Source organism: Microchirus variegatus (genome assembly GCF_963457635.1).
Source record: "Microchirus variegatus genome assembly, chromosome: 9".
Lineage (NCBI taxonomy): Eukaryota > Metazoa > Chordata > Actinopteri > Pleuronectiformes > Soleidae > Microchirus > Microchirus variegatus.
The window spans coordinates 24,128,227-24,154,177 of record NC_139810.1 but is presented as its reverse complement, the minus strand read 5'-3'; the positions used below and the strand labels follow the sequence as shown (position 1 = coordinate 24,154,177).

The following is a 25,951-nucleotide window of genomic DNA, read 5'->3' as shown; positions in this document are numbered from 1 at the left end:
GTGACATTTTTGTCTTGTAATAAAAAAAATGTTTTCCTCCCAAACTGTGGTATTTTCAACTTTGACGAAATTTCCTCACCAGTGTGACATTTTCTTCACACGCAATGAAATTCTTGTATTTATTAACTACGCCTTCATTATTAAGTCTTAATATTTGGTGTTATAATACTAGGACTTTTTTTTTTGTGGGGGGGGGGGATTATTTATGACATGCTGTATTGTTAAACTTGTTTAATCTACAGTAACATGCTGTATAAGACCGTTTCTTCCCTTTTCATGGTTTACCTAACTAGCATTTATACGACCTGCTATAAGTTTGATTAGTGGCTGCAAACACTGGTTTTAAGCTCTAATAATTTTCAGTAAGAAAAAAAACACATAAAACAAGTCAAGTAAATTAGATTTTTTTTTTAATGAAAATACATTGGACATGTGTTGAACGTTTCAAACAGTATATGGTCTTAACATTTTTTTACAAAACACTTGTATAAATATTCACAGTGCAGTGGAAGCGTCTACTTTACACTGTGAGCACTTTGATATTGATGAACCTCACGCTGAAATAGAAATGCAACCTGATTCATCGCACTATTCACGTCTGTTTTTATATAATCAGGGTCAAGACGTGAATTTGAAATAAACGTGGCAACAACAACCCTCATATTATTGTTATTATTATTATTACAGGTTTATATCATTTGATGCCTCGACTGCAGTTCTGCTCGTCATGTTGTCCATTTAAAACGCACAAAAAGGACAGAAAAATCTGTTTAACTTAAAAGTTCCCTTTACAGCCTTACAGTGCAATAACATAAGATCTGATGCAAAACGATGAAGTTAAATAATATTTGCATATGATGTTTAAATAAAGGAGTGTCGGATAAAAAAAATTAAATAAAATTCTGTGGCACAATCAAGGCAAACACACAGGAGGGAAGGGTGAAGGTCAAAGGTCAGCTGACTAAATAAAAGCTGCATAGAATCAATATCACAAATCTCTAATGTAGAGAGAAGACCACTTTGGAAGAAGATCATGTGCCGTTTCTACTCTTGAGAACAAATCGACATGAGAGAGGACCTGAGGCTTCTCAGTTTCTGCATGAACCCAAAACTAAAACTCTTCTTAATATTGCGTCTTAAAACTTCTTAAAATGCACTAATAATTCCACAACATCATCCTGAAGCGTTTAGGTCATGTAGCAGAAGTCAAAACTCTGGCTCTCCTGCTCCAGTGTGCAATATAACTACTATATTTATAACTATTTATAACTCCAGAGTACTAGGCAGTCCCTTTAACACAGGAGCAAGTTTGTGGAAGAACATTGATGAGAAACCTCGAGGTGAAGATTCACGTTTTAAATTCATAACGTATTCATAAAACTGCGATTTGTTTTTCGGCGACATTATCTTGCGTGACGACGCTCTGCTTCACGACGCGGACAGTTTCAAACACGATCCTTCATCTGGCAGATGATGCAAGTAATAAATACGTCTCAGTGACTCGGTCAGTTCTCAATATACATAAACAATACATTACAATACAAGACAGTTCACGTGTAGAAAAAAATATTATTATCCTGGTTAATTAGTGATAAATAAAGATTCAGGATTGTGAAGCAAAAAAAAAAATACAAAATAATAATAATGGCAAAGTGCAAAAACAACAGATGCTCCACCGAGATTAAGTGTCACCTCCATCATGGCTTCCTGTGACCAGTCGTTCAAAAAGAAAATACCCATTATTTTTAATTGATAGAGCAGGTAAAAATGACTGTTCTACTGTGTACAACGACAACCTGTTAGTCGTAACCTTCGAGTTACTGCTTGTAAAATGAGTCAAAAGGCAATAATATTAGTTTGAAAAGTAGTCGTGGTTCTTGTTCTCAGGTAGTTAAAAGAACAGAGGTGTTGTTTCGACAGTAATGGTGTGAGATAATGAATGAATATTTCCCCTTATCTTAAATTAACCAACTATTGTCCTATTTAATGACAGATTTTCCATTCATATTTTAACCTTCTCTCGTGAAATCAGCTTCAAATCCATTATAGTCATTGACATCTTAATTTCAGGGGCTGCGGGACTGAAATCAACGCAATGTTTTTTAAAGAAAAGAAAGGAGAATGCACCAGTATGACATAGTCTGTGTTGGAATAGTTTGAATTCATTCATTCATACACACTTTATCCTCCACATGAGGGTCAGAGGGGAGCTGGAGCTAATCCTAGCTGACATAGGAGCCAATTGTGGGGTCAAACACCCTGAACAGGTCAGCAGTTCATCACGACACCTACGAGTGTCCAGTTAACCTCTGCATGTTTTTGGACTGTGGAAGGAAACCGGAGAACCTAGAGTAACCCCCCCACACACACACACACACACACGGGGAGAACATGCAAACTCCACGCAGAAAGGCCCTCAGTCGAACCGGGATTCAAACCAGCAACCTTTTTTTGCATTGTGGCAACAGTGTTGGTCATGTGGACGCCCCAACAAAGTACTTGGTATTTTGGATGAATGTGTTACATTCACACATTTTAAAATGACAGAAAACAATTGCCCATTAAACCCTAATTCATTTGAATATAATTTAGTACATGTTGATGTTGACTTTTACTCGACAGTAACCGGCAGCGTTGACCTGATTCAATGCTTTTCCCATACGTCGCTACAGCTGACACAGGTTGTGTGAATAGGATACAGTGTTTGTGACCTCCTGTAGCAAACAGGATGGAGAAGGAAGCTGTTTTCCAAGAGCGCTAAGACTACATTATTATTACTATTATTATTATTATTATTACTACGATAAGAAGTCGTGTGCAACAGAGATGACAGAGTGTTTTCTTCTCTATTTTGAGTGATTCTATTACTTTTTTTCCCATGATCACAATGTCTCTCAAACACTTCAGAAGCACTGCACAAAGGTTGCAGTGCTGCTAAAAGACCACCAGAGTGAGCTGTAGCCTTCTGATCTTTCAGGGACCACATCGCAGTAAAGGGGGACAACATTTTGTGGGCAGAGTAAAAACAACTCTCCACTTCCTGACCAACTAAAGGTCGGTTAGGTGTCTCACGGCAAGGCACTTCCACACCTCTCTGGTGAAGCTTCTGACAGATGCAGACAGCAGTTCATCATGCGAGTGTAAAAACTGGACAATGATGAGGAAAAATGTCACAGAAACACAAAGAAACGTCTTAAATTAAATTTCATAAATTACAATACGAAGACACACAACTAAGCATGATGCAAATGAGAATGAGTTCGAAAGCAAGAACAAAAACTGTGAAAACTGGAAAGCGTAGTGAGAAGGAAAATATAATGACATCAGGAACGAAGAACCTACAGTGCTGGAACAATAATTTCTGAAACTCAGTAAGAACAAGACAAAATCTGCTGTTCCTCACTTTAGGAATGTGTGCTACAGAACTGCTACACATGCTAAAAACGCTCACCACGCTGTTGATTTGAGATGCAGTACAATGATTGTCGAGTGCACACAAGTCATGTTCGTGTTCAGTGACTCAGCACAGCAGTTGATTGTGATTCTGGAAATGTCACGATATGGCCACTTCTGATGAGACTTAGACCGTCGTCACCGCAGAGTTCCCATTGGCTCCGTGTTTCTTCTGAACAGCACGAGTTTGTTTCTTTACAGAATCAGCCCTCGGTTTGCTTTCGTTAACAATTAAATGCTATTGCAACACTGAAAATGTTGCGTTACAATTTCGATCTCGACTGGTTTTGTCCTTGGCAGTAAGGTTTAATTTTATAACCATGTGACTGCAGAGCATGTCGAGCGTTTGTTCAAACAGGCTGATGCAGCAGAGCTGGTTCGGTTAGAGCATCTCAGACAGGCTTCAATTCTTCAAGGCCGTCTTATAGTCAAGTAGTTTTGCTTGTTTTCATCATTTCCAAACTGTGACCTCATCTTAATGCTCTTTTAATAAAAATGATGGCAGTCAAAATCTGGCAAAGAATAAATAAATAAAACATTTTTTACTTTTCTTTAAGTGAGACATGATTTTGAGAGCTGTGATGATTTTAACATCTGCTGATTATCAAGGTGTTGCTGATACCGTGATCACAGTGTCGTCACTTTGGTGTTAGGAGGAGGAAGGAAAGAAAGATGTTGTTGCTCTGTAATCTACTGAGCCAGGCTTTACCAGGCCTGCTACCATCACAGTGTGGCTGAACTTTGGTGTCTGCATTGTGAGCAGAGGGGAAGGTGATTCCCTTAGTACCTTTGAGCCTCTGAGCCAGGCATCATGAGAATCGGTGCGTCACGTGGTGGAGCTGAAAGGTGCTTGGAGTCCCTAGAGGCAGGGATCAGTATGCTGCTATAACTGCCGCTGCTGCACCAGTCTCCTGTAATGTGGCATGACTTTGCTTTCTGGGAGGTACAGCGCCATCTCCAGGGCAACCAGGATGGTGAACTCAAATGTGATCAACTCCCTCCTGCTGATCCTGAAACGCTCCTCCAGCTTCTACACAGAGACACCAAAGACACCGAAGAGTGAGACACACACACACAACTACACCCTGACATTGTCTTTACTTGTCTTTTCCATTTTGAAGAACAACAACACTGAGTTTCCATGTTCACTGCTGTGAAGGACAGAAGCTGTAGGTCATTTTTCAACCTGTTTAGGTAAATACGCTTCATAATTACCCGAGTAAGAGCAACATGATCTGACCAACAGCCAGAGGTCATCACCACACATTGACTGTGTGTGTCCGTGTACTTGTATTTGTTAGAACCTTTACTGGCACTGATCTCGTCAGGACCAGTTGTCTTTATGGAGATCAAAAGCTGGTCCTTGTGAGACAGAACCTCATTTCTGAGGAACTGGTTAAGTTTCAGGGCTAAGATTTGAATTATGGTTGGGTTAAGGTTAGGGTCTATGTGTGTGTGTGTGCGACTTACGTCAATGAGGTGTTTGACCTCCTGTTTCTTGAGGTCACTGCTGATCTTAGCAGCCAATAGGATACAGGCAGCTGACACCAGCTTCCTGTAAAACAACAACAACAACAGTAGTTTAAAAGGCAGGATGTTGCTCGGAGAGAAGCTCCGATAATCAAATTTGGACCAGGAACAGGTTTCATTCATGTACATACAGAACAACAAGTGTTAACAGGTAAAATCAAACGGATATCACAGCATCTCTGTCCTCAATAAAACCAAACTACACGGTTACACATTTATTTTTGAGAATCATTTTGTAAATTAAGTATGTCGAAAAATAAAGTCACCTCTGCTTCCTCATCAAATCTAGTTGGAGTAACTGAAAGTATGTGAGCTGTCAGATACAGTTACATTCTTTGAGTGTAACCAGTGGTAACATCTGTCTCGGATTATTTCCAATCTTATTTGTTATGTTATGATGAACAGATTTAGTTGGCCACAGTCTCTTCAAAGTCCAGTAGCGGATTTTTACCACACTGAGTTTATGACTGAAAGAGAATTCTCTTGTTACGACCACTACCAATTGTAATTCAGTCAGTCACACATGCTTTTGAATGACTACAGTAACGTTCAATGAGACAATTTAAGAACATTTCTACTCTTCAAATAATCATTTTCCAGGACACTGATTAGTGTCAGAGATGATGCTTATGTGGTTTATGGGACATCATAAACCACATGAACCTCCAATACTAGATCTAGTACTGTGTGCCTGCTGTGCGTTATGTGTGTTATGAACATGTGATGCAGCAATAAAAAAAAAATGAAGCTGGTGCATTTCATGAGCACGAGGTGACACACGTACCTGTTCTGTTTGTTCAGTCGTCCCTGCAGCACCAGCTTCTCAAAGTAGACAAATGCCATCGCGATGGTGACGGGCTGCAGGTCACAGTCTTCCCCGATGACTCTCATCTCTCTCTTCAGACTGACACAGACAGAAAGACACTCTCTATTTAAATACAATGACTTACGTCTCCAAATTTATTTTCGTCGCTTCAGTCCAAATACTTTACCTGCGTATTTTGCTGAGCGTGAGCTTAATGTGAGGGAACTTCTCCTTAAAGGTCTCGTTCATGTCTTTCTTCAGGTCGGATGGTTTGACATATTCTATAACTGTGGTCTGGTGGAAAACACAGGGTGCAAAGATGAATGAAAACTGAAGTAGACTAAAGAAGAGCAGAAGACAAACAGAGGAAGGACGAGATTTGCAGTTATGTCAAAGTCCGAGTAGGGACACATTTAAAAGTCAAACAACTGTCAGTGAATGTAAATGAACCTCATGAGGACATACAGTATATACGGTATGGTCTTGTCTTCTTCACTGTGAGCACACAATACTGTCTATTTAACGTGTGTATTTTACTTCATAGCATGACAGTACTGGCTGATGAGTACCTAAAAAAAAAACCCTGCAAACAATGGGATGACAAGTAAACTGCACACAGAAAGACACTGGAACAGAGAGCCCTCCTCTTACATTAGACATTTGCTAAGACAACAAACAGAACATAACTAACAATACAAGGGTAGCCTTTGAGAGCCACTTAAATTTTGAAGGCTAAAGTCTTTTGTCACCCGAACACTGCCAGGATTGCACCGTGTCTGCCAGGATTGTGTATGACACTCAGTTTGTTTACAGTTGTCTTGGCAACAGTAACTCTTTCTAATCCCAAAGAACCATCTGTAGCCAGGCACACACTCACAGTTTTGCGCAGGTATACTTCTTAGGACACTGCAATGGCTTCCATTCACATATATCAGGTCACATATACCAGAAAAAACACACATGCATACACAAACACACACCAATGTCAGTGACAAGGCAGCTGACCGCAGATGTAATCTTCTCTGATGGATTAAAACAGTAATGATACAGCGTGTGTGTGTGTGTCCACAGTTTTAATTAATCTCAGTGAAGGGATGAAACTAAGCTGCCATCGACATCGTAATTAAGTTAATGTAGAAGAACTTAGTAATCTTTTGTGTGCGAGTGAAGTGATTATTTTCTGAGTCTATAATCCTCTATAATCGGTCTTCCCTGTCTGTGATGAAGGTGTCACATACAGACAGGTTGAATTTTTTTTTTTTTTTAATACAACAGGTTTCAGTATCTTCTCACCATGTAGGAGGCAAAGATCAGCACCCGCTTGTGTTTTCCACAAGGCCACTGGTGGTCACTGAGGAGGTTAGGGTCGTAGTCGGTCACTTCATCCAATCCTGCACAACACATTTTGATTTTAAAGGAGGGACGGAGGATACAGAGATAAAAAAACAAACAAGCTTAAGAAGATCAATATCTCAGTTTGTCTTTGAAAATTAAAAATCTGGTTCTGTCAGATACTTCTTCTGCTTGCTCATTGTGTGAAACTATTGGGTTTCTCTTCTCTCTATAATATTGAAAAGGTTTCTGCATTACTATGTACAGTGCCTTGAGATAATGTAAATTGTGAATCAGCACTATACAAATAAAATTGAATAGAATTGAATTAAAAAAATCAACAATTGAAAGTTATATCACGTTCAAGTAAAATTCAAAATTTATCATCATGGCCTTAGAATAAGCATTTTATATGTACTTCCTTTATGTACAAGGACCTTCCATTATGGAGCCCGCCATCTTGCGCCTGAATGGACAGGCAAGACAACATTAAAGTAGGATTTCACATTTTATTTCTACCTATGAACCAACACACCCATCATATTGTTCAGGCACAAGCAGTTTCTGACATTATAAGTTAAATATATTTAAGTTATATTTCTTGTTTGGCATATTGTGTGCTTTACATTTGTATGTTAACAATGAATCTGTGATTTATAACTTTTGGCCTTTATCCAGGACGTAAAGGCAGAGGGGATGAATGTGACTTCAGGCCAACAGAGAAGGACATACCAGATGACAAAGAGGAAGGGACGAGGTATGAGAGGAGGGATGAAGGGGTATCAAGAAACAGAGTTGTTGCAGCTGTGCTAGAACGTCATCCTCTTTATATTTTAAACATGTGCATATACGTATAAACACCCTTTGTGTCACGTCCTGTGTCTATAAACACACACAGTGTCACAGCCCTGTATTAGCCTCTAAACCTCTAATGCAGAACCTTTCATTAACACAACACAGCTGTGCGAGTGCACGTGTCTATTTGTGAGATTGCGCATGTTTGTGTGCGTTAGCGTCCGCATTAATGATGGGTTTATATTTTTAGTTCAACAATAATTTTCTTAGTTTGTAACTCAGGGTTACAAAACAGTGAGGTGTCTTTAACCTAGCCATGAGGTCACGATCTCAAAAATGGTGCCTGCAATAAAGTGCGCAGCTGTTGGTCAGTAAATGGTATGGAGTATGTAAGCAAAGGCAACGTCCAGTAGGGGCCATCATGAGGAGCAGAGTGAGCACCTCACCTTGTCTAAGCACCCATTTTTACGGAGTGAGGACATTTTGGCCGGTCCTCACTTTGTTTTGATTGAAATCACTTCCTTAGGTTGCTATAACATGCTATACTCAATTTGTCCCAAAAAAAGAAATCGAATTTTGGACGATATAGTATAGTATGACCTTTTTGTCAAATTTTGCACCAGTTTTTTTCAAAAAAAAAATTTATTTTTCTTTTCAACTTTTGGATGATATCGTATAGTATGACTTTTTGTCAAAAAAAATTTCACAATTTTTTTTTCAAAAAAATGTTTTCAATTTTTTTTTAACTTTTGGATGACATTATATAGTATGGCGTTTTTGTAAAATTTGGGACCAAAAATTTTTGGTCAATTTTTTTTTTTTTTTGCTCGACATAGTATAAGTATTATGTTTTTTTGTAAAATTATGGACCAAAAATTTAAAAAGAAAATCGAAAAAATCGAAAAAGTTTTCCAGCCCTTTTTGCTCTGGGGCTCCACCTGCAGACATTTTATGGTACTGCAACCAGTAGTTCTTTGTAGATGTCATTCATGAAGTAGATATTGGTAATTGTGTTGATTTATAAAGTGGAAATGTTGGTACTCACTTTGTCAGCAACCCAGTCCTCAGTATGCAGCAAGTACAAGAGTGTGTGTGTGTGTGTGTGTGTGTGTGTGTGTGTGTGTGTGTGTGTGTGTGTGTGTGTGTGTGTGTGTGTGCGTGCGTTTTACCTAGGTCTAAGCCCACAGTGCTGTTCAGCCTGCTCGGGGGAAAACCCCTGCCCGGCATGCTGTGTGCGCTCCTGGACACGGGGATCTGCAGTGTCAGGTCACTGGCTGATGACGGCTTCTGCCTCACCAGAGCGTTAGTGGGATAGAGGTACTGGGCATACGAGACCGACTAAGAAAAAGAAAAAGACATAGAAGGTGAGTAAAGGAGTACATGAATACTTGCAGTTTGTGTGTATCTGACTTTGTGCGAGCGGTTGTTTATCTACCCTGCCATAGGTGTCGAGGTGGAAACCCTCCAGCCCCGGCAGCATCTCTAGGGTTGAGATGTTTCCAGATGAGTGTCTTCTCCTTGGGTGGTTTAATGTAGGGTCACTAGAATGAGAGACATTGGTGGTTAACATGATTGCAGATGCAGAACTGTCATGTTTAAAATGCCCCTAAAAAAGATGCACATCTTAGGACTGAATATTTTCTCCTTTTGTTCATCATCTCTATTTTTCTGGCTCTCGTTGTTTCAAACACATCGGTGACTCGGTTCAATGAATCATGGCATGAGCAATCACGTCATGAGTCAGCTCTGCTTTCTGAGGATCTGAGAATTAATCTGAGGAAGGCTGCTGTGGATTTCTTTTTTTCACAAACTATCCTCCCTGCCTGCAGCAGTTCCAGGTGACAGGACGTGGTTCAGAGTTTCGTCTTTTGACTGAAAGAAAGACTCGATTACAGAACTGTGAGTCAAGTCCAAAATGTCAGGGGGAACTTTGAGGAACATGGTAAAACCCTTACATCCCTTACATCTTCATCTCTTTGTCCCCTCTCTGCTACTTCTCGCGACCCTCCTGCCCTCTTCCCACATTTCACAGTGAGGAAACATCTCACGTCTTCTTCTCAACCTTTTGTTTACATAATCACGCTGACGTTCCGGTGCCGCTTTTCAATGTGAGCGCTGTAGTTAGATATGGTTTTATGACGCTTTTGTCGCTGCGTCTGACGCTTTCTGTAGCCAGCATTAACTCTCATCTTTAATACTTCTCCACAATAAAACAAAGTGTGTGTGTGTGTGTGTGCGTTAATTACCTGAGGTAGAAGCTCTCTCCATAGGGAAGGACAGAAAAGGCAGCACATAGAGACCTCTTAGCACAGATCAGCACGATCCTGAAACACAAACAAAAACGCATTAGTGGTGATGTTGTTGTGGCTTGGTCTGTCCACCTCAGTCAGTTAAAGACCACAGACACACAAAGCAACATTATCAAGGTGGTTAGCAGAAACTAAGTTAAAAAAAAACAACACTAGCAGTGAGCTGGGTTCCATGCAAGAATCGAGAGTACGTCAACAGCCAGAGTCACAGTCAATATTTTGAAGGTGGTGGGGGAGCTGAACACGGGACAAATGGACAGGTTGCCAGAATATTACATGGACAACATACAGACATTAACAACCATTACACTCACATTTACATCAATGTCTTCATTTTAACCTAATAAGTTATAACGGTGTTTCAGTGGAACCGAGTGCGAGTGTTTATTTACATTGGAGATCCTCGGGAGTAAAAGCCTCTACAGAACAGCATCGCTAGCCTGGTAGGTGTCTCAGAGGAAAATGTTTGCAGTCATTATCTTTGCGTGTGTGAAAACATAAGCACACATATAAACGTTTGTCATTTATCGCATTTCTTTTATATATACTTGACCCTCAGCAGCCGCTAATTATAGCAGCATGAAAAGATTGGAAACACAGAAGGCCGTTTGAACACAGTTTGAGCTCAGCAGAGATGCAAACCCAGGCTGACAACAAAATGAACATCCACTTGATACTGATAATGTCAGAGAGAACAGTGAGCGCAGACGTATAATTGAGCCAAACCAAGCAGAATAATTGCAAAGACACCAGTAAATCCGCCAAAGAAGTTTCATCACCCGAAGTGTGAGTGAATTAAATCTAAGTTTTTAAGAAAGGAGTAAATCCTGATATTTGTGCTACTGACAAAGTTTTTACTCCTTTGCCTTGCTCAGGGGCATATCCAGTCAAAAGAGGTTTCTATGTTTAAGTATGTGGAGCTAATAAGGGGCTGGATATTTGTGTTTTTTAAGAAGTTTTCAATTGATTTTAACAGGATAAACTCATGTGAAAAAATGTGGAATATTTCAGAAATTATGAAATATTGTAATGAGAAAAAACACAAGCAATTATGTTCAAGAGCTTCTGTTCAATTTCATTTGTAAAACGTTGATTCATAGCACACATGATCTCAAGGCACTTTACATGATAAGGTAACCATGAACCTTATACTATGCTCAGTATCAGTTGTACACTGTTGGGCACTTACAATACATTATTACACATTATTTCACACACTGGTTGGAGTCTGGTTTCCATGACTTCAGAGGACATTACATTGAGTTAAATTCATTTTCTGGTCACCTACTCTACCCTAACCCTCACCTCATCCTGACCATACAACATGCCTTTACCTTAAAATGTAATCATTTTTGTTATGAGGCCTGCTTTTTGCCCCCATAGAGTGTGTAAAGAGATTTAGGTCCCCACAACATGACTAATACCCGGAAAACACACGCTTGCACACACACACACACACAAAATGCTTGCTCCCTATGATGCATGGAAAAGTCAAGAGCAGGAAGTCACCAGAGAGCTCAGTGGAAACAGCAGAGACATCACAACAGATCTGCTGGAAACACAAATCTCCTGGGGATTCTGTCCCCTTTGCTTGACCATTTTTACAGAGACGTTTCATAACACTGGGAGCACATTATTCCATAATCACCTTCAACAACAACACACAATCTTCCCTCTGGGATCTGAGCCTACAACCCAGAAGTTAATTACTGAGCTAGAACCTAATAGAAGAAAAACATTCAGACATTATTCTTTATTTTTGTTATTATTAGAACATGTCTGTTCTCAGGATATTGTCGTTGATGGGTTAGCCTTCTTAGAAATACCATCATATAGCACACAGTGATAGTGCCTTATGTAAAGGACATTACAGACAGTGCAGACAGCTAAAAATATGCAGCTCTGATACTCAGCATTGGTCTGACTGACACTCTGCAAACTGGGAGTCAATCTTCTACTGCATGTACATTGAGTTGGACTCAAGCAGGCCACCGTCCCACAGTGTATACTGGGACAAGGACAGTAGACCGAGTGAATGGTGTATACAGCCGTACTTGACTGTGCATGGGAACATACAGACTGTCTCTGTGACAACTTGAACTCTTGGCTGAACTACAAAAGACAGCTCTGCTGCTCTTAGCTGGATCTATTTTAAAACAATCAGCACTGACTGAATGATTATCTGGTGAGTCGTCCAGCATCACGTTGACCCTAGAGGTCTGATTTATAAACCCTCCAAGGGTGGGTGGAAATAGAATACAACATCATAGAATGACATTGTCCAGGGTCCATGAAATAAATGAATGTCTTAGTCCATGACCAGCTGGAGAGTAAAGGTGGACACATTTCTGCATGTTAGCTGAATGTATGTAGGTCAGTGGTTCAAGAAAAACAGCTGTAGTAGCACAACCTTGATTTATGATTCGTGTCCTTCAACAAACTCATACAAACAAGCATCAACTTAAATACCTAAAGTGACGTGAGCATATAATCCTTTTGGGTAGAATGTAAAGCCTCTTTGAGGACATTTTAATTGGCTGGGTTCAGAATCACTTATCAAAGGAAGTGTCTGGGGAGGGTTCTGCTTATAGGCTCAACCACAACAATCTTATAGTCCACTGTCATTGTACAATGGGGGAGAATTTAGTTCCCATAGAAGTATAAAAACTGCATTATTGTGTTAGTTCAACTAAAACCGGATCTCCATTTGAAATAGTACTAAATCGGATGTCAGAGAGTCGGACGTATAAGTTTTGTTGGACCAGAGTTGGACTTAATGCTGGCCCAGGGGATTCTCTTCCTCACATTTCCCACCCCACAGCTTAAACCCAAAAATATTAGAAGCCAGTACCCAGAACCGTTAGACGACTTTTACAAAAACATGGCTAAATCCAGAAGGGGTTTTAAAGGGTTCTCTGGATCAACATGGTTCTTACTGGAACCATTAGTGTTAGAAGAACCCTTGAAAAACTCTTTCTTCGGGGAAGGGTTTTTCAGAAGCAAATGGTTCCAAGTAGAACCTCAGCCCTTGTAGAAGAACACTTTTTGAACCCTTATTTCTAAGAGTGTAGCTACAACAGTAGCTTGAAGCAAATGTACATTACCCTCACACAGCAGAAGTTATTAACCCCAGCAGTGCAGGTTTCAGGGTTATTGATTTTCATAATTGTAGTGTCTTAGACGATTTACAAACCTAGAGATTAGTCTGTGCTTCAGTGGTGTTCTGTAACTCTACACTCTGTGATCAGCAGAGGGACAACATGCTAACATAACATTGCTTCGATCTGGACAAAGATTTGGCTGGAGCAGCGGAACCAAATGATGTTAGTCACATTCACATTTCACCTTGATCTTAACTTCGTTCTGTCAGTTGAAACACAGAGGATACAATGAAACAAAATGTAAAACAAACGTCTGAGATCAGTTTCCAAAGTGACCTCACAAACTAAAATAGAAGACATCCAGCAGGGAACTTTGAATTTACGGTAAACATGCATGCATCTCACCTGCTGCCTCTCGTGTCATACTGTTTCATGTTTTTAATGAAGTGAATCTTCTTGGTGTGTCGAGGTCTGGGAGAACCACCGGAGAGGTTACGTGTCCTACCAGAGAGAAAGAGAGACCAACACAAAGATTAAAAAGATGCCCACACAAAGATGCACACATTTAATTAAACCAAATACCCACAGATGAACAAAACTAAGCTTTTAATCAAACACAGCAAACTGGATTACTGTTTTAATCATGGAAAACAACAGCGTAGAACAATTTGTCTTTCAGAAAGGCTCAGAGTTTCTCAGTAAAGGAGACGGGATAACATTAACTTTCACAACACTTGACGAGTTGACTGCTTGAAATAATAGGTAATGGTGTTCAAAATAGTAACGAGAGCACAGCTTTTAGTAAATCCTATGCAAACCAAAGGCACTCCCATTCTAAACACTGTTGAAAAGATCCCCCTTACACCTGAGGATTTGCACTAAATCATTCTTTGGGGAAGACTGTTGGCAATTAATCATTCATTTCATCTTTCTCGTGTCAAAACACACATGCATCGCATCCAGCTTTTAAGGAAAAAGCTGGTCAATGGGTTAATACATTGAATCCAGTCTATGTCCATAGATGTGAAACATTATGGTTTGAAAAAAACAAAACTGCTGATTTGTGACTGTCAATCTGTAGAGGTCAGGATAAGAGTCAGATAATGTCGACCTCATGGATTAAAACAACAGACCTCGGCATGACAACAGGCCAAGGAGCTCGAGCTCACAAACAACACAGGAGTTACATAATGTTACTGACATCAGCAGCATGGTCTCACACGCACATGCACAGGAACACACACAGACTCTAATTTTGCATGTTAAGCAGAGTGTGCATTTATAGATCCACACTCACATTTGTGTGTGTGTGTGTGGGACACAGGCATAATCTCCTGGCACATTATCACACACATCACATATCATATCAATATGTAATATCTAATCAAATCTAACATTATTTGTTTACAATAGCTATTTGTGCTGATATGGGACTGCACGAGGCCAGGTTGTGTAGGAAAGATGACATTAAAAATATGGGGAAATGTTTGTATCTGAATAATAAATGAAAAGTGAAGGTTAGACTCAAGAAGTTGGACAGGAGGGTAATTTAGACCCCAAACCGATAAAAAACATGAATAACTGTGTGGAAACTCTGGAAGGTAGACAAACTAACAAAGGGAATACACAATAATAAATAATTGACTTCTTCATTCTTCAACTTTAGCTCAAAACAAACATGAACCCATTGAAAGGTCACTGGATTAGTGATGCCTCAATATTTTAGTGATGCCGTCTATCCTGCACACTGTTTATGATGAAAACAAAGTGCAGCTGATGCTGCTACCTCTGTTGTGGCATTTTCATTTCAATGAATGACTGCATTTGTGATAGAACGAGATAGAACAGCACATTATGCGTCACCAAAATGCATGGTAACGTTTACACGATTTGAATTGAAAAATGATAATGTGGATTTAATCTAGAGGTAGTTGTCTGCAGTCAGTGCAGACGTAAAATGTAAATTGGCCAAATTCAATATATGAATAAATCCAATCACTAAATTCGGTGACTGGTTACTTAATTAAGCAATGTTTCGCATTATTCTTTCTATCATTAAACAGTTATAATTAGGAAAAAAGAAAATGAGCAAAAACAAATAAACAAAACAAAAAAGGCGACAAACGACATCAGTAATAGGACATTGGTGGCTATTGGCAACCTAATTTAATCACCCAGCAGTGTGCAGAGAGCAATTTGGGTTTTTTTAATATCAAACCAAATTCAAGATGTCTTGTTCCATAACAGTACACTGACAAAATGACATGTAGTATCGAATAGAACAAATATTTATTACATAATGCAAAGACTATATTGAGCTATATAGAGGTAACAGACCCTCTGGGAAACAGTTACACAACTGTCAACACACACAAACAGCGTGTTCAGTGTGTGTGTGCGTGTGTGTGTGTGTGTGTGTGTGTGTGTGTGTGTGTGTGTGTGTGTGTGTGTGTGTGTGTGTGTGAGAGGGAGCATCTGTTACTGTTTTTTTAATGGCTGACCGGATGATTCTACACCACATGAACTTTAAATCACTGTTTATCTCTGCTGTTCACTATCCTCAGTGCTCATAATACCCTCATTACACAGATGTTTGAAGGAGTTGTGTGTTGTGGTCACAACTATCCTGGTTTTCTGTGGACCGTCGTCTGTATTCTGAGAAAAATGTAAAAGACTGAATGAATGAGAAGCACAAACCGAGAAAAGCGTCTTTTAAAATGTTGACATCTTTTAGATCCATAAATAACGCCACCAAAAAAATGCAGTCACAACAATGAAATGTCCAGTTTTAACTCTGCCAGTTAAGATGTCAGCAGACAGTCACCCTCCTCTGGATATAAATACGGCTGAAAGCAAACATACCCAGAACAGTCACTTTCCCAATGAGTCTATGTCTAATTGTCATATACTTACTGTAATCATGGCCACATGATGGAATCTATTCAGCATTAAATGTCCATGGGAAACAGCCATTAACAAGTATTCTGGAATGCTGTGGAATGTTTGTGTGTGGGAATGGAGCCGATCGCCCAGTGCCTCTGATAATGGTGATGATAGTGATGGATGGAAAAAAGGGTGGAAAGGATTGTAAAGATGACAGTGTCTGGTATTTATTGAAAAGTCAAACATGCTCACAATGGCTGATATAGAGACACATTCTATCTATATACACATTCTCAAATGGTATCTATTGTGTAAAAAGCAGCCATACAACAACTTCACTCTGCAAAAGCATTATTATATGCTGAATAATGAGCAGTGTTTGCAGTGCTGCATTAATGACAGCCAGCAGTTACCTGGTCTGGATGGACCAAAAACTCATCCCTACACTTGTGTCACCAAACACACCTTTAAACTATGTACTCAGCTTAGAGGCTTCTGTGAGGAAAACCATCACAAACAAACATAAACACGATTTGGATACAAGTTTGACAGCCGATGTCATCGCTCTCTCAGTCGCTCTAAATGGGTCCTGGTGTCTGAGCTGTGGATTTGCAGTCTCACTATAACAACAGTCTGACCAGTGGCATATTTCCATGAGAACCAGTCAGCTTTATCTCTCTGGGATGTTGTGGAAAGTTTCCATTCTGTGTGGGAATGGAAAAATCCAATGTACCATTTCCTTTGCAGCAGAGCATAAAGATGATGATCGCCGTGTTGATAAAGAATCATGCTGGTTGCATGTTCACTGAGTCTGGGAATCGGAAGAGTGATTCATTATTATTTACACTGGGGATGAATCCAATAAGCTTAAAGCTTTACTGCAGCCTTCTCAATGATTATTTACTTTTTAATATTAAAAAATGTTTTAGCAAAAACAAATTCACACTGGATTAGAGATCAATTATTTTCAGATATGTATAGCTGCTTTTGTTTGAAGATTGTCTGGACAGAATTGTATAATTGGTGGTATTATTCTCTATTTTTTGCCAATAAAACTGAAAGGTCAGCCAGCAGAACAAAAGGCTGATACCCTATTCCAAAGCAAGCCTCAGCTTAAGGCTGAGGGGGACTCTCTTTTTTAGAAAATATTAATTATGAAAGGAAAGAACAGATGCAAGAAAACAAGTGCTCTCTATTTGACTACGACAATAACACAATACGTAGGGAGGTATTGGGTATCAGGTTTTTCAATACAATTAAATAAGCAATAGATCAATCTGACCGTGTTTGTAGACTTTGAAGCCCGCTATGCTGTTTTGTTTACTATATGACACAATAATAAAAGTCAACACGAAGTTGAATCTAAGGATAGAGTACATTTAGATGATGACAAATGTAGATGCAACATGGTGTTAAAATTGACTCTGCCACATTTTCATGAATTCATGCGGGAAACAGCGACTGTGCAGGTCAGAGCACCGGGACCAGCTGTGGGCCTGTTTCTGGAGACTGTGTTGGTGGATTTGTCTGAGACAAAGAGTCATTTCACTTGGTTTGACTCACTAACGATACTGTAGTCATTCTATTAATAACTCGTGTCATTTTATCCTAAAATAAACTAGTCAAAACACACTCAAACGGAACATTGCATGCTTAAAATAGAATAAATAAAAATAACATTGGGTGTTTTCATTCTGGATATGTTCTGGCCTCAGCTCTCATTCATCTATCTTTTGCTATGACTTACTGGTTTTTTTATATATATTCTATTGACTTTTTATATTTTCTGCTTCTGCGTCTCACTATCTCTCCACTCCACTGGTTCTGTTACTAGTAAAAATTAACTGAATTCACACTGATTATTCTGTTTTTATTTTCAGCTGTATAATTGCTTTCCTTGTTATTATGCTGGTTATTTGCATTTACCAAATCTGCAAAGCTAATGCTAATCCCATCACACAGACAGGTGAGACACTCCATTTTAAATAATGCTATGAAAGGCCTCACTGGCACAAATCAAATGGGATTTAGGGTTTTAACTAAAAACAGTGATATTCATGCATGCTTTTTATGGAAAATAATGTGGTGTAATGGACAGAGCCACTTTCTAAAATGATTTCAGTATAATTTTTGTGTCACTTGCCATTATCACTGGAACAGAGGGGCCGCTGTCGCACTAGGTGTCAACATAAAAGGGAGCTTCTGCATTTGTGTCATCAAGTTGTCATGCCATGCTAATAATATTGTAGTAATTTGGTTAGTTATTCTTGGATGAAATGACATGTTAATCACCTGGGCAAGAAGAGACAATATGACAAAAGCAGAAATGCAGCATGGATGTCACCATAGCTTCAGCTCCATGCTGTGACTGAACATTAATCTGTTTTAGCACCACAAAAAAAGAAGGTGAGTGCAGCAGAAACAACAGCTACAATCTCCTCATCTAACACCACTGTCACTTTCAAGTCCTCATTTTCCCATCTTCCATGTATTGCCACCCCGCCCCACACCCATTGCCTCAAAATGTATAAATCTAAATAATTGTTTTATATATAAATATAAGCCATAAAATACATCCTGTTGATGTGTGCTGATTTATCCAGGAGGATCGATGATAACACAAATGCACAAATGCACAAATGCACAAATGCATACACACAAAAACCACCAGTCATAGATCAGATGCCCTGCTTCCTAAATCCCCAGCAGGCAGTAGTGAGTAAGAACACAGTCCATCCGCACACATCTGACACCAATGGCCGGACACTGACCGTCGCACAGATTACGCCACATGGATCTGACTGAGCAGCAGACGGACACACAGACTCAGCATTACCCAGCAGGCCTGTGGTGGGTCTTACATCACCAGATTAACAGACTCTTCCCTCTGCTCCTTCAGCTTGATTTAGCGAAAAAAAATAATCCCCTCACTCCTTCTCCCCACCATCCCCTTCTTTCTCGTTCTTGGCATTGCACTCGGTTTGTGTGTCACAGTTGCAACGCAAAAAGACAACAAGAGGCCATGATGGCTTAAATACAAGGCCATGATGAAACAAACTACACATGTGCAATACAGTTGGTGTGTAAAAATCAGGTATTTAAAACATGGAATGCATCAAGACTGATTCATGTTACTGAAAATACATCTTGGTGAAAATAAAAACACATTTTCGCCCAAGGTGTGTGACTGGATTATGATTATTAAGTGCTTGTTTTGCTATTTTATTTGGTTTATGGCTCTTTAGACCATTTAAATAACATATCAGATGACATGTGCCTTGTTTACTGTCATCGACCTGCAGGGTGACAACTAATGATTACTGTCATTGCTGATGAATTTGTTCAGCTAATTAATTAAGTATAGCTTTTTTGTCACAGCCTAAGGTGATGGCTTTATTTTTTTGGTTAATTTAACCAGAAGTCTAAAAAACAAAGTCAGTTAAAAATTATCATTCTTACATTTGAGATGCTTTGACTCACATTTGGGTTGTTGATTGACAACAAACTATTTCATAATTTATTAATTACTATTAAGTTATTGTCATTTTATTGATATAAACACAGTTCCCAAAGATGTTATAAACATGATGCAAGTTTTAGAACGGAAGAGATATCAGCCTGTACAGGAGTCTGAGCTGTTAACAGAGAGCTCAAGCTGCTGGGATGTGGAAGTGACTGATAAGATATAGGGTGTGTGCGCGTGTGCATGCACGTGTGTGTCAGGGGTTACACAGTCATGGTCAACATGTGTAAAGGGAATGAATTTTCAGTTAAAAGGAAGGTCATTTAGCATCCGTCAAGTCAATGATTTGTGCATGGACATTACATCACATGTATGGCGCGATTGCCTATATTTTACAAAAACGGTCAAGGCGGATCGACTGCTGAGCCAGATCTACAGCTGTAGAGAATCACACACTCTTTACTTGTTTTCAACAAAGAGAACTTAACAGTGACATTTGTTTTGAAATCCAACCACATTAGTGAGGACCCCGTTCTAAAAGCAAAAATTTTATCGGGACTGGAGAGAAAAATACAAATCATGTGTGAGAGTGTGTTGTGTGTGTATTCAGGGTGTGGAGGGCAGTGTGACTCAGCTGTTTTCAATAGAGAGGCATGCATGTTTAGACAAGCATGCACATACTCATACACACACCAAGACATACACATGATGTCAGTCAGATTCCATCTCCTATCTCTTTTGTTTGTTCTCATAGTTCAGGGAGAGTGTGTGTGTATTGTGCTTGTATGTGTGTGTATTGTGTGTTAGTCCAGTCAGTGTGTCTAACTCTGCACAAAAGAGCGTTCCTGTTGAATCTGATAGCTTTTTCGGCTTCAGGCAACAATTTCAGCAACAAAGCAGTTCAGCGCTCCAAATTATGTGGAGACAGCTTAATTTTCTCTCTGTGCATGTGCATGTGTCTGTGCGTGTGTGTGTGTGTGTGTGTGTGTGTGTGTGTGTGTGTGAGACAGAGAGAGAACTCAAAGGCAACATCAAGACATGTATATCTGTGTGTGTACAAAGTGATCAGTAATAACAATGATGTTTCTATTTCTGTGGCAGTGTCAGCTGTCACCGGTGAAAAAAAAAAGACTTGTGTTAAATATGAGCAGCTTCAGTCTTTAAAATAACTTCAACATGACTAACAAAAACATGAAAGAGAGAGACAGAAACTGATGCGAGGGAGCGGAACAGACGCACTTTGAAAGCTCATCGACAATCAGGTCAAGTTTGAATGACCGCACCCTAAAACTCTGTTTACTCCGTTGGGAGAAAACAATGGAGAGTGGACAAAATACTTGCGCCGTCACTTCAGTGACTGAGATTATGGCAGTAAGATGCCCTTGATCTGGTCTTCCAAGATGAGAAAGCCGATCATGATTTGGATGGAGTATATGTGCCAGAGCAGGGAGACAACAGGGAGGAAAGCTCCGATTACAGGCAGATTGGACTTAAATATAAATGATCATTTTCACTCCAACCGTGTGAGCAATTTACTAGAAGTTGTGTTATTTGAGCAAGGGTTTATCTGTGTATGAGAGGACAGCTGAGATCCTGTTCAATTACTAAGAATAGCATTGAGCAGCGGAAATAAATGGAGTCAAAAGCATTGTGGGAAATCCTGGGGGTCAGGGTCAGTTTAGTCACTGGACAACATTCACATTGACTGCAGCTGAACAACACTGAATATAGCTAACACTGCTTGGGGACTGATTTGTGTATGTAGGATTTATCAACCCGAACGGTCTCAGTCAGTCACAAACCTTATTAAAAACACAGAAAAAGTCATGTATTTACTTGAAGGCAAGTTTCACACCACCTGTACCCTGACACTGGCAAACGTTAAGACCAGAATTTTAATCCCTCACTGAATTGAAAGTAAGGTTTCATTTCAAACATTAAACAGCCAAAGGCCACCAAAATTGTTTCCTCACATACTCACATGTGTTTAGCATCTGTTCTTGCTGTATGTAGCCAGGAGAAGTATGGGAATAAGCCAACAACCGCTCAAATCACCAGCTTTAATGGCTGATTAATGCCAGACCCACTCTTTGACTTGAAAAACAGCCATGGTCGTTTACTCAATTAATTTGTCATTAGTTTATGTATGGTCTAATACACAGTTTAAAATATGAAAGGGTTCTGTGAAAAAACATTAATGGACATTAATGCACGGCAGTCAACAAAGGCACCGGTATTCACAAAAATTGCTGTGGCTTTCAACTGTAACCACTTCATTTTACATAAAGATACACATGTCAACTGTGTCTGTACAGTAATTGCACTGTTTATGACCAGGAGGAAAAATGTTTTCCACTGACTGACAGTCACTGATGGAGTGAGCTCCAAAATTCAGGTTGACAAACCAAGTGTTCACCCTGTTTTTGTTGTGAAATGTTCTACTTGGGTGGTTCTCTACTACGGGTTTTTGAGTAAATATGCATACAGTATATTGGGATTCACAAATGGTAAAAGAGATATTTGGATGTGCTATAAATAATACTGATATACTGAGAAAATACTATCTATCTATCTATCTATCTATCTATCTATCTATCTATCTATCTATCTATCTATCTATCTATAAAATCATGAACAAATTGAGGTTACTTCGTATCTTTTGAGAAAAAGACAGTCATGGATTCAGGGCGTCATCACAAATACAAAAAAAATGGAACTGTTCCAGAAGTTGAAGAATCAAAACTGACAAACTTCACAAAGATCAGTCACTTTAGCTGCCAAAGGGTTTTAGGACCAGCCAAATGTCTTGCATCACTGCATCAACAGAATCAGTTAGCCAGCTAAACTACAGACATGTGTCTCTGTACAGTATATGTGTGTGCTTGCAGGCATGAGAGGGTGTGTGTGTGTGTGTGTGTGTAGACTAATGAAGCTGGCTGGCTGGTTAGCTGGCTGGCAGGACTTCACTTACTGAGTCTTGTAAACAGACAAAGAGAGGCTACACAGAGCATGACTGACCCAACTTCATCACACTGGCAAGTGTGAAGGTGAGGAAAAGGAGGAGGAGGAGGAGGAGGCTGACTTTAAATTCAGCCACTGAAGTCCGAGAGAGCTGACAGACTCAACAGCCACAACAACCTGAAATCCCTAGAAATCCCTTCTCTCGAACCAGCCGCATGGTTCTAGAGAAGGGTTCTTGAGATGGGTCAACATCTTCAATGGAGAACTGGGTTCTTTTAGGTTTTGCTAATTTGTAAACACAAGTGAGTACTACAATCATCATTAGACTACATGTGTTGTTCTTCTACCACAGCAGTTTTTTGATGATGATGGAAAATAACTGAACCCTAACCCTAACCCAGAGGAGGGGGCTGAAGGTCACCAGTCCTTGGGTCTTCATGTCTCATCTGACCTGATGTGGACACCGCTGCCACAGGGAAAAAAAGGCCCAGAAGTGGCTATACTAGATCAGGTTGCTCGGGAAAGCCAGGCCGAGCCGTTGCCCTCTCACCCTGTCCGATTGTATTGACTAATGGAGCTCATCCTCCCTACAGACATCACTATCTGGTAGGGAAACACCACACAGAGGAGAGAAGAACTCAACTTGGTACTGAACCTTCTTCTGTGGTCACCATATACACACACACACACACAACACTGCCGAAAAAGAGCAGCGAGCATCATCAGAGACGCACTCCATCCATCCTCTCTCTCTTTCTTTCTCAGACACCAAAAAACTCTCCACTTACACTCTGAGACACAGCAGAGTGTACCGTATCACCACAAATACAACCCACTTTTATAACAGCTTTTTTCCAACCACAGTGAGATGGATGGCAAAAACAAAATAAAGCACTGCACAAGCTCATATGCAGTAAAATGTGCAATAAATTTGACTACCTCAATTCTGCCTCAACTACAGTAAACTGAAAACTGTATATTTAGACTTATGCTTACAGTTCTGTATATATTTCTACTTCTATGTCTGTGTTATTGTTATCACTGTGAATTATTTATCTGTCTTTTATTTTTCCTGCCTTTTAATTTACTGACCCTAAGAGCCCTGTACAGGATTCACATTAATGATTTATATCAATGATTAACAAGTATGACTCTCTTGCCTTCTCCTTTAGAGAAACGACTTGGCACGAAATACTGTACTGGCTGTGCAACGCGACGGTAAATAAGTATCATGACGTTATACGGCAACAGTTGCAGATGATGGTTGGCGGCTGATGCAGCAGTCTGACTGATGAGCTGTTACAGCATCTCCTATAATTTCAAAGCCTGTTGTTAAGTGTAAAAGAGGTTAAGCAGTGTTTATCGCTGCAGCGCTGACACTCTCAGCGTCTGACACCCTGACACTCTCAGGGCCTGATGCCCTGCCAACACGGTGACAAAGCTGATCCATCCATCAGCAGTTCCTGAACCACTGCCAGATGAGCACGATACACATACATCTCACAAAACAACGCTGTTCACATTAAATCAATCCCCTGTTGTTTTTATGGCTGCATCTTTCTCGTCTCATTCATCATCCCACCCATCCATCCAATGTCTCCTTCTTTAGCAAAGGAATGACAGTAAAACACCAGGATTACGATGATTCTAGGTTACTGTGTCAACTGAGAGTTTGACTTCATGATGACTGTTGGTGGTTTTCAACTGTCTCTGGATTCACTTCCCCTCTACAAAGCATGGATCTGTTTTGAAAGTCACATTTCCTGTCAGAAATCAAACGCAACCAAGCTTGACATTGTTATCGACCTCAATTTTGTCACAATCTTGAGACTCCCAGCCCAACTTAATTCCAAATTTGAACACATTTCTGAAAAACTTTTTTTCTGTGTTTACATTGCACAATTTGTCAGAGGATGTCACTTAGTGCTGTGAAACTGTATTACTTAGTGGCATTTTATCAACTAAAATTGTCTTCATAAAAGGCACAACGTGGCAGCATCTTGACAGAATAACAAAGCATCACACACTTTTGTACTTTCAAACCTAGTGGCTCAACTATCGCTATCTAATCTGAAGTCTCAAGGGAAACAAGGACAAGTCAACTTTTACAAATCCTTCTTATGAAGACTGGTGATCCCTTGACTCAAAGTCCATCCATCAATTTTCCACCGCTTTATCCTGCACAATCCCAGCTGACATAGGGCAAACGGCAGGGGGGGGGGGACCTTGTACAGGTCGCCTGTGATGTAGACACGGAACAGTCATTCACTCTCATACTCACACCTATGACCAATTTTAAGTGTTCAGTTAACCTAATCACAGATCTGCAGCTTCTGGACCGTGGGAGGAAGCTGGAGGAAGCTGGAGCACCCGGACCTGATCTGACTCACTAACTTTGAAAAGCCAACAGCTGACTTCACTGCTGACAGGGAGGAAAACCAGTGACGTGTTGGTGAGTAACGTTACTTCACGACCAGTGACATACACTTCTCCTTAATTTCAACACTAATAGCAATACAATGTCAATACTATCACCACAGAGCAACTAAAACCTGTTGTAAACACTGTTGTGTGACCACAGTCCAGCCACAGTTTCCCCGGTATGAAGTTCTGCGTATGAACTAATGACAACAACAATCTTCTCCTGACAATTAAGTTCAGACTGTAGTCATTAGTTACACGGTAAACACATCGCACACAAACAGGCGAATTCGTCTGCGTGATCTTACCTATGTCGGGGCTCCGACGACACCGAGTTGCAGCTGTGAACTGAGAGTAGAGTGGAAGACTTCCGCGGTCCCATCGGCGACGGAAGCAGGCTGATGTTGGACGGGGACGGGGAGAGCAGGTGGCTGTTGCCCGGTGAAGGGAAGGAGCCTCTGCGGCATCCCGGCACCACCTCCGCGCTGCCCTCGTCGTTAAACACGGGCTCGGACGGCAAGACGAGGATAGGAGGTACGTTAAGGACTCCTGTTTTCGTGGACGCAGACAAACAAATTGGACCGTGGCTGTTATTACCACACAGCTCCGGACACAAACCGGCCGCAGCCGCCACTGCAGAGCCGGTGTCCGTTCCCTCCAAGTCCGTTTCTATGTGGTGGTGGATTCCCGAATTCTCCGCTGCATTGCTGTGAACTGGCCGTCCGTCCAGGGAGATGTTACTTAGGAACAAAAGAGCCGCTTGCCTTCTGCGAGAGTTCTCCCGGTTCCTCCGACTATGTTCCCTGTTCGTGTGAGGCTTTTTGCCGGTAACAGCGGGCGTTATCGCGGCGCAGTGTTGCCCGCAGGCAGCCGCCGCCGCCATGGTCCCTGCCCCACT

At 40.3% G+C, this 25,951-nt stretch overlaps 1 protein-coding gene across 1 annotated transcript; it reads right to left on the bottom strand.

The window, feature by feature from the left end:
- Positions 1–4,336: 4,336 nt before the first annotated feature.
- Positions 4,337–25,951, bottom strand: cables2b (Cdk5 and Abl enzyme substrate 2b; the record flags this gene model as incomplete). Its single annotated transcript, XM_083895230.1, has 10 exons — positions 25,362–25,951; positions 13,731–13,826; positions 10,162–10,239; positions 9,351–9,456; positions 9,085–9,253; positions 7,082–7,179; positions 5,976–6,082; positions 5,768–5,887; positions 4,924–5,008; positions 4,337–4,483 (listed from the first exon to the last, which is right to left on the bottom strand). Exons 1-10 carry the CDS (start codon positions 25,934–25,936, stop codon positions 4,337–4,339), a joined length of 1,581 nt encoding a protein of 526 aa, XP_083751356.1. The 5' UTR covers positions 25,937–25,951.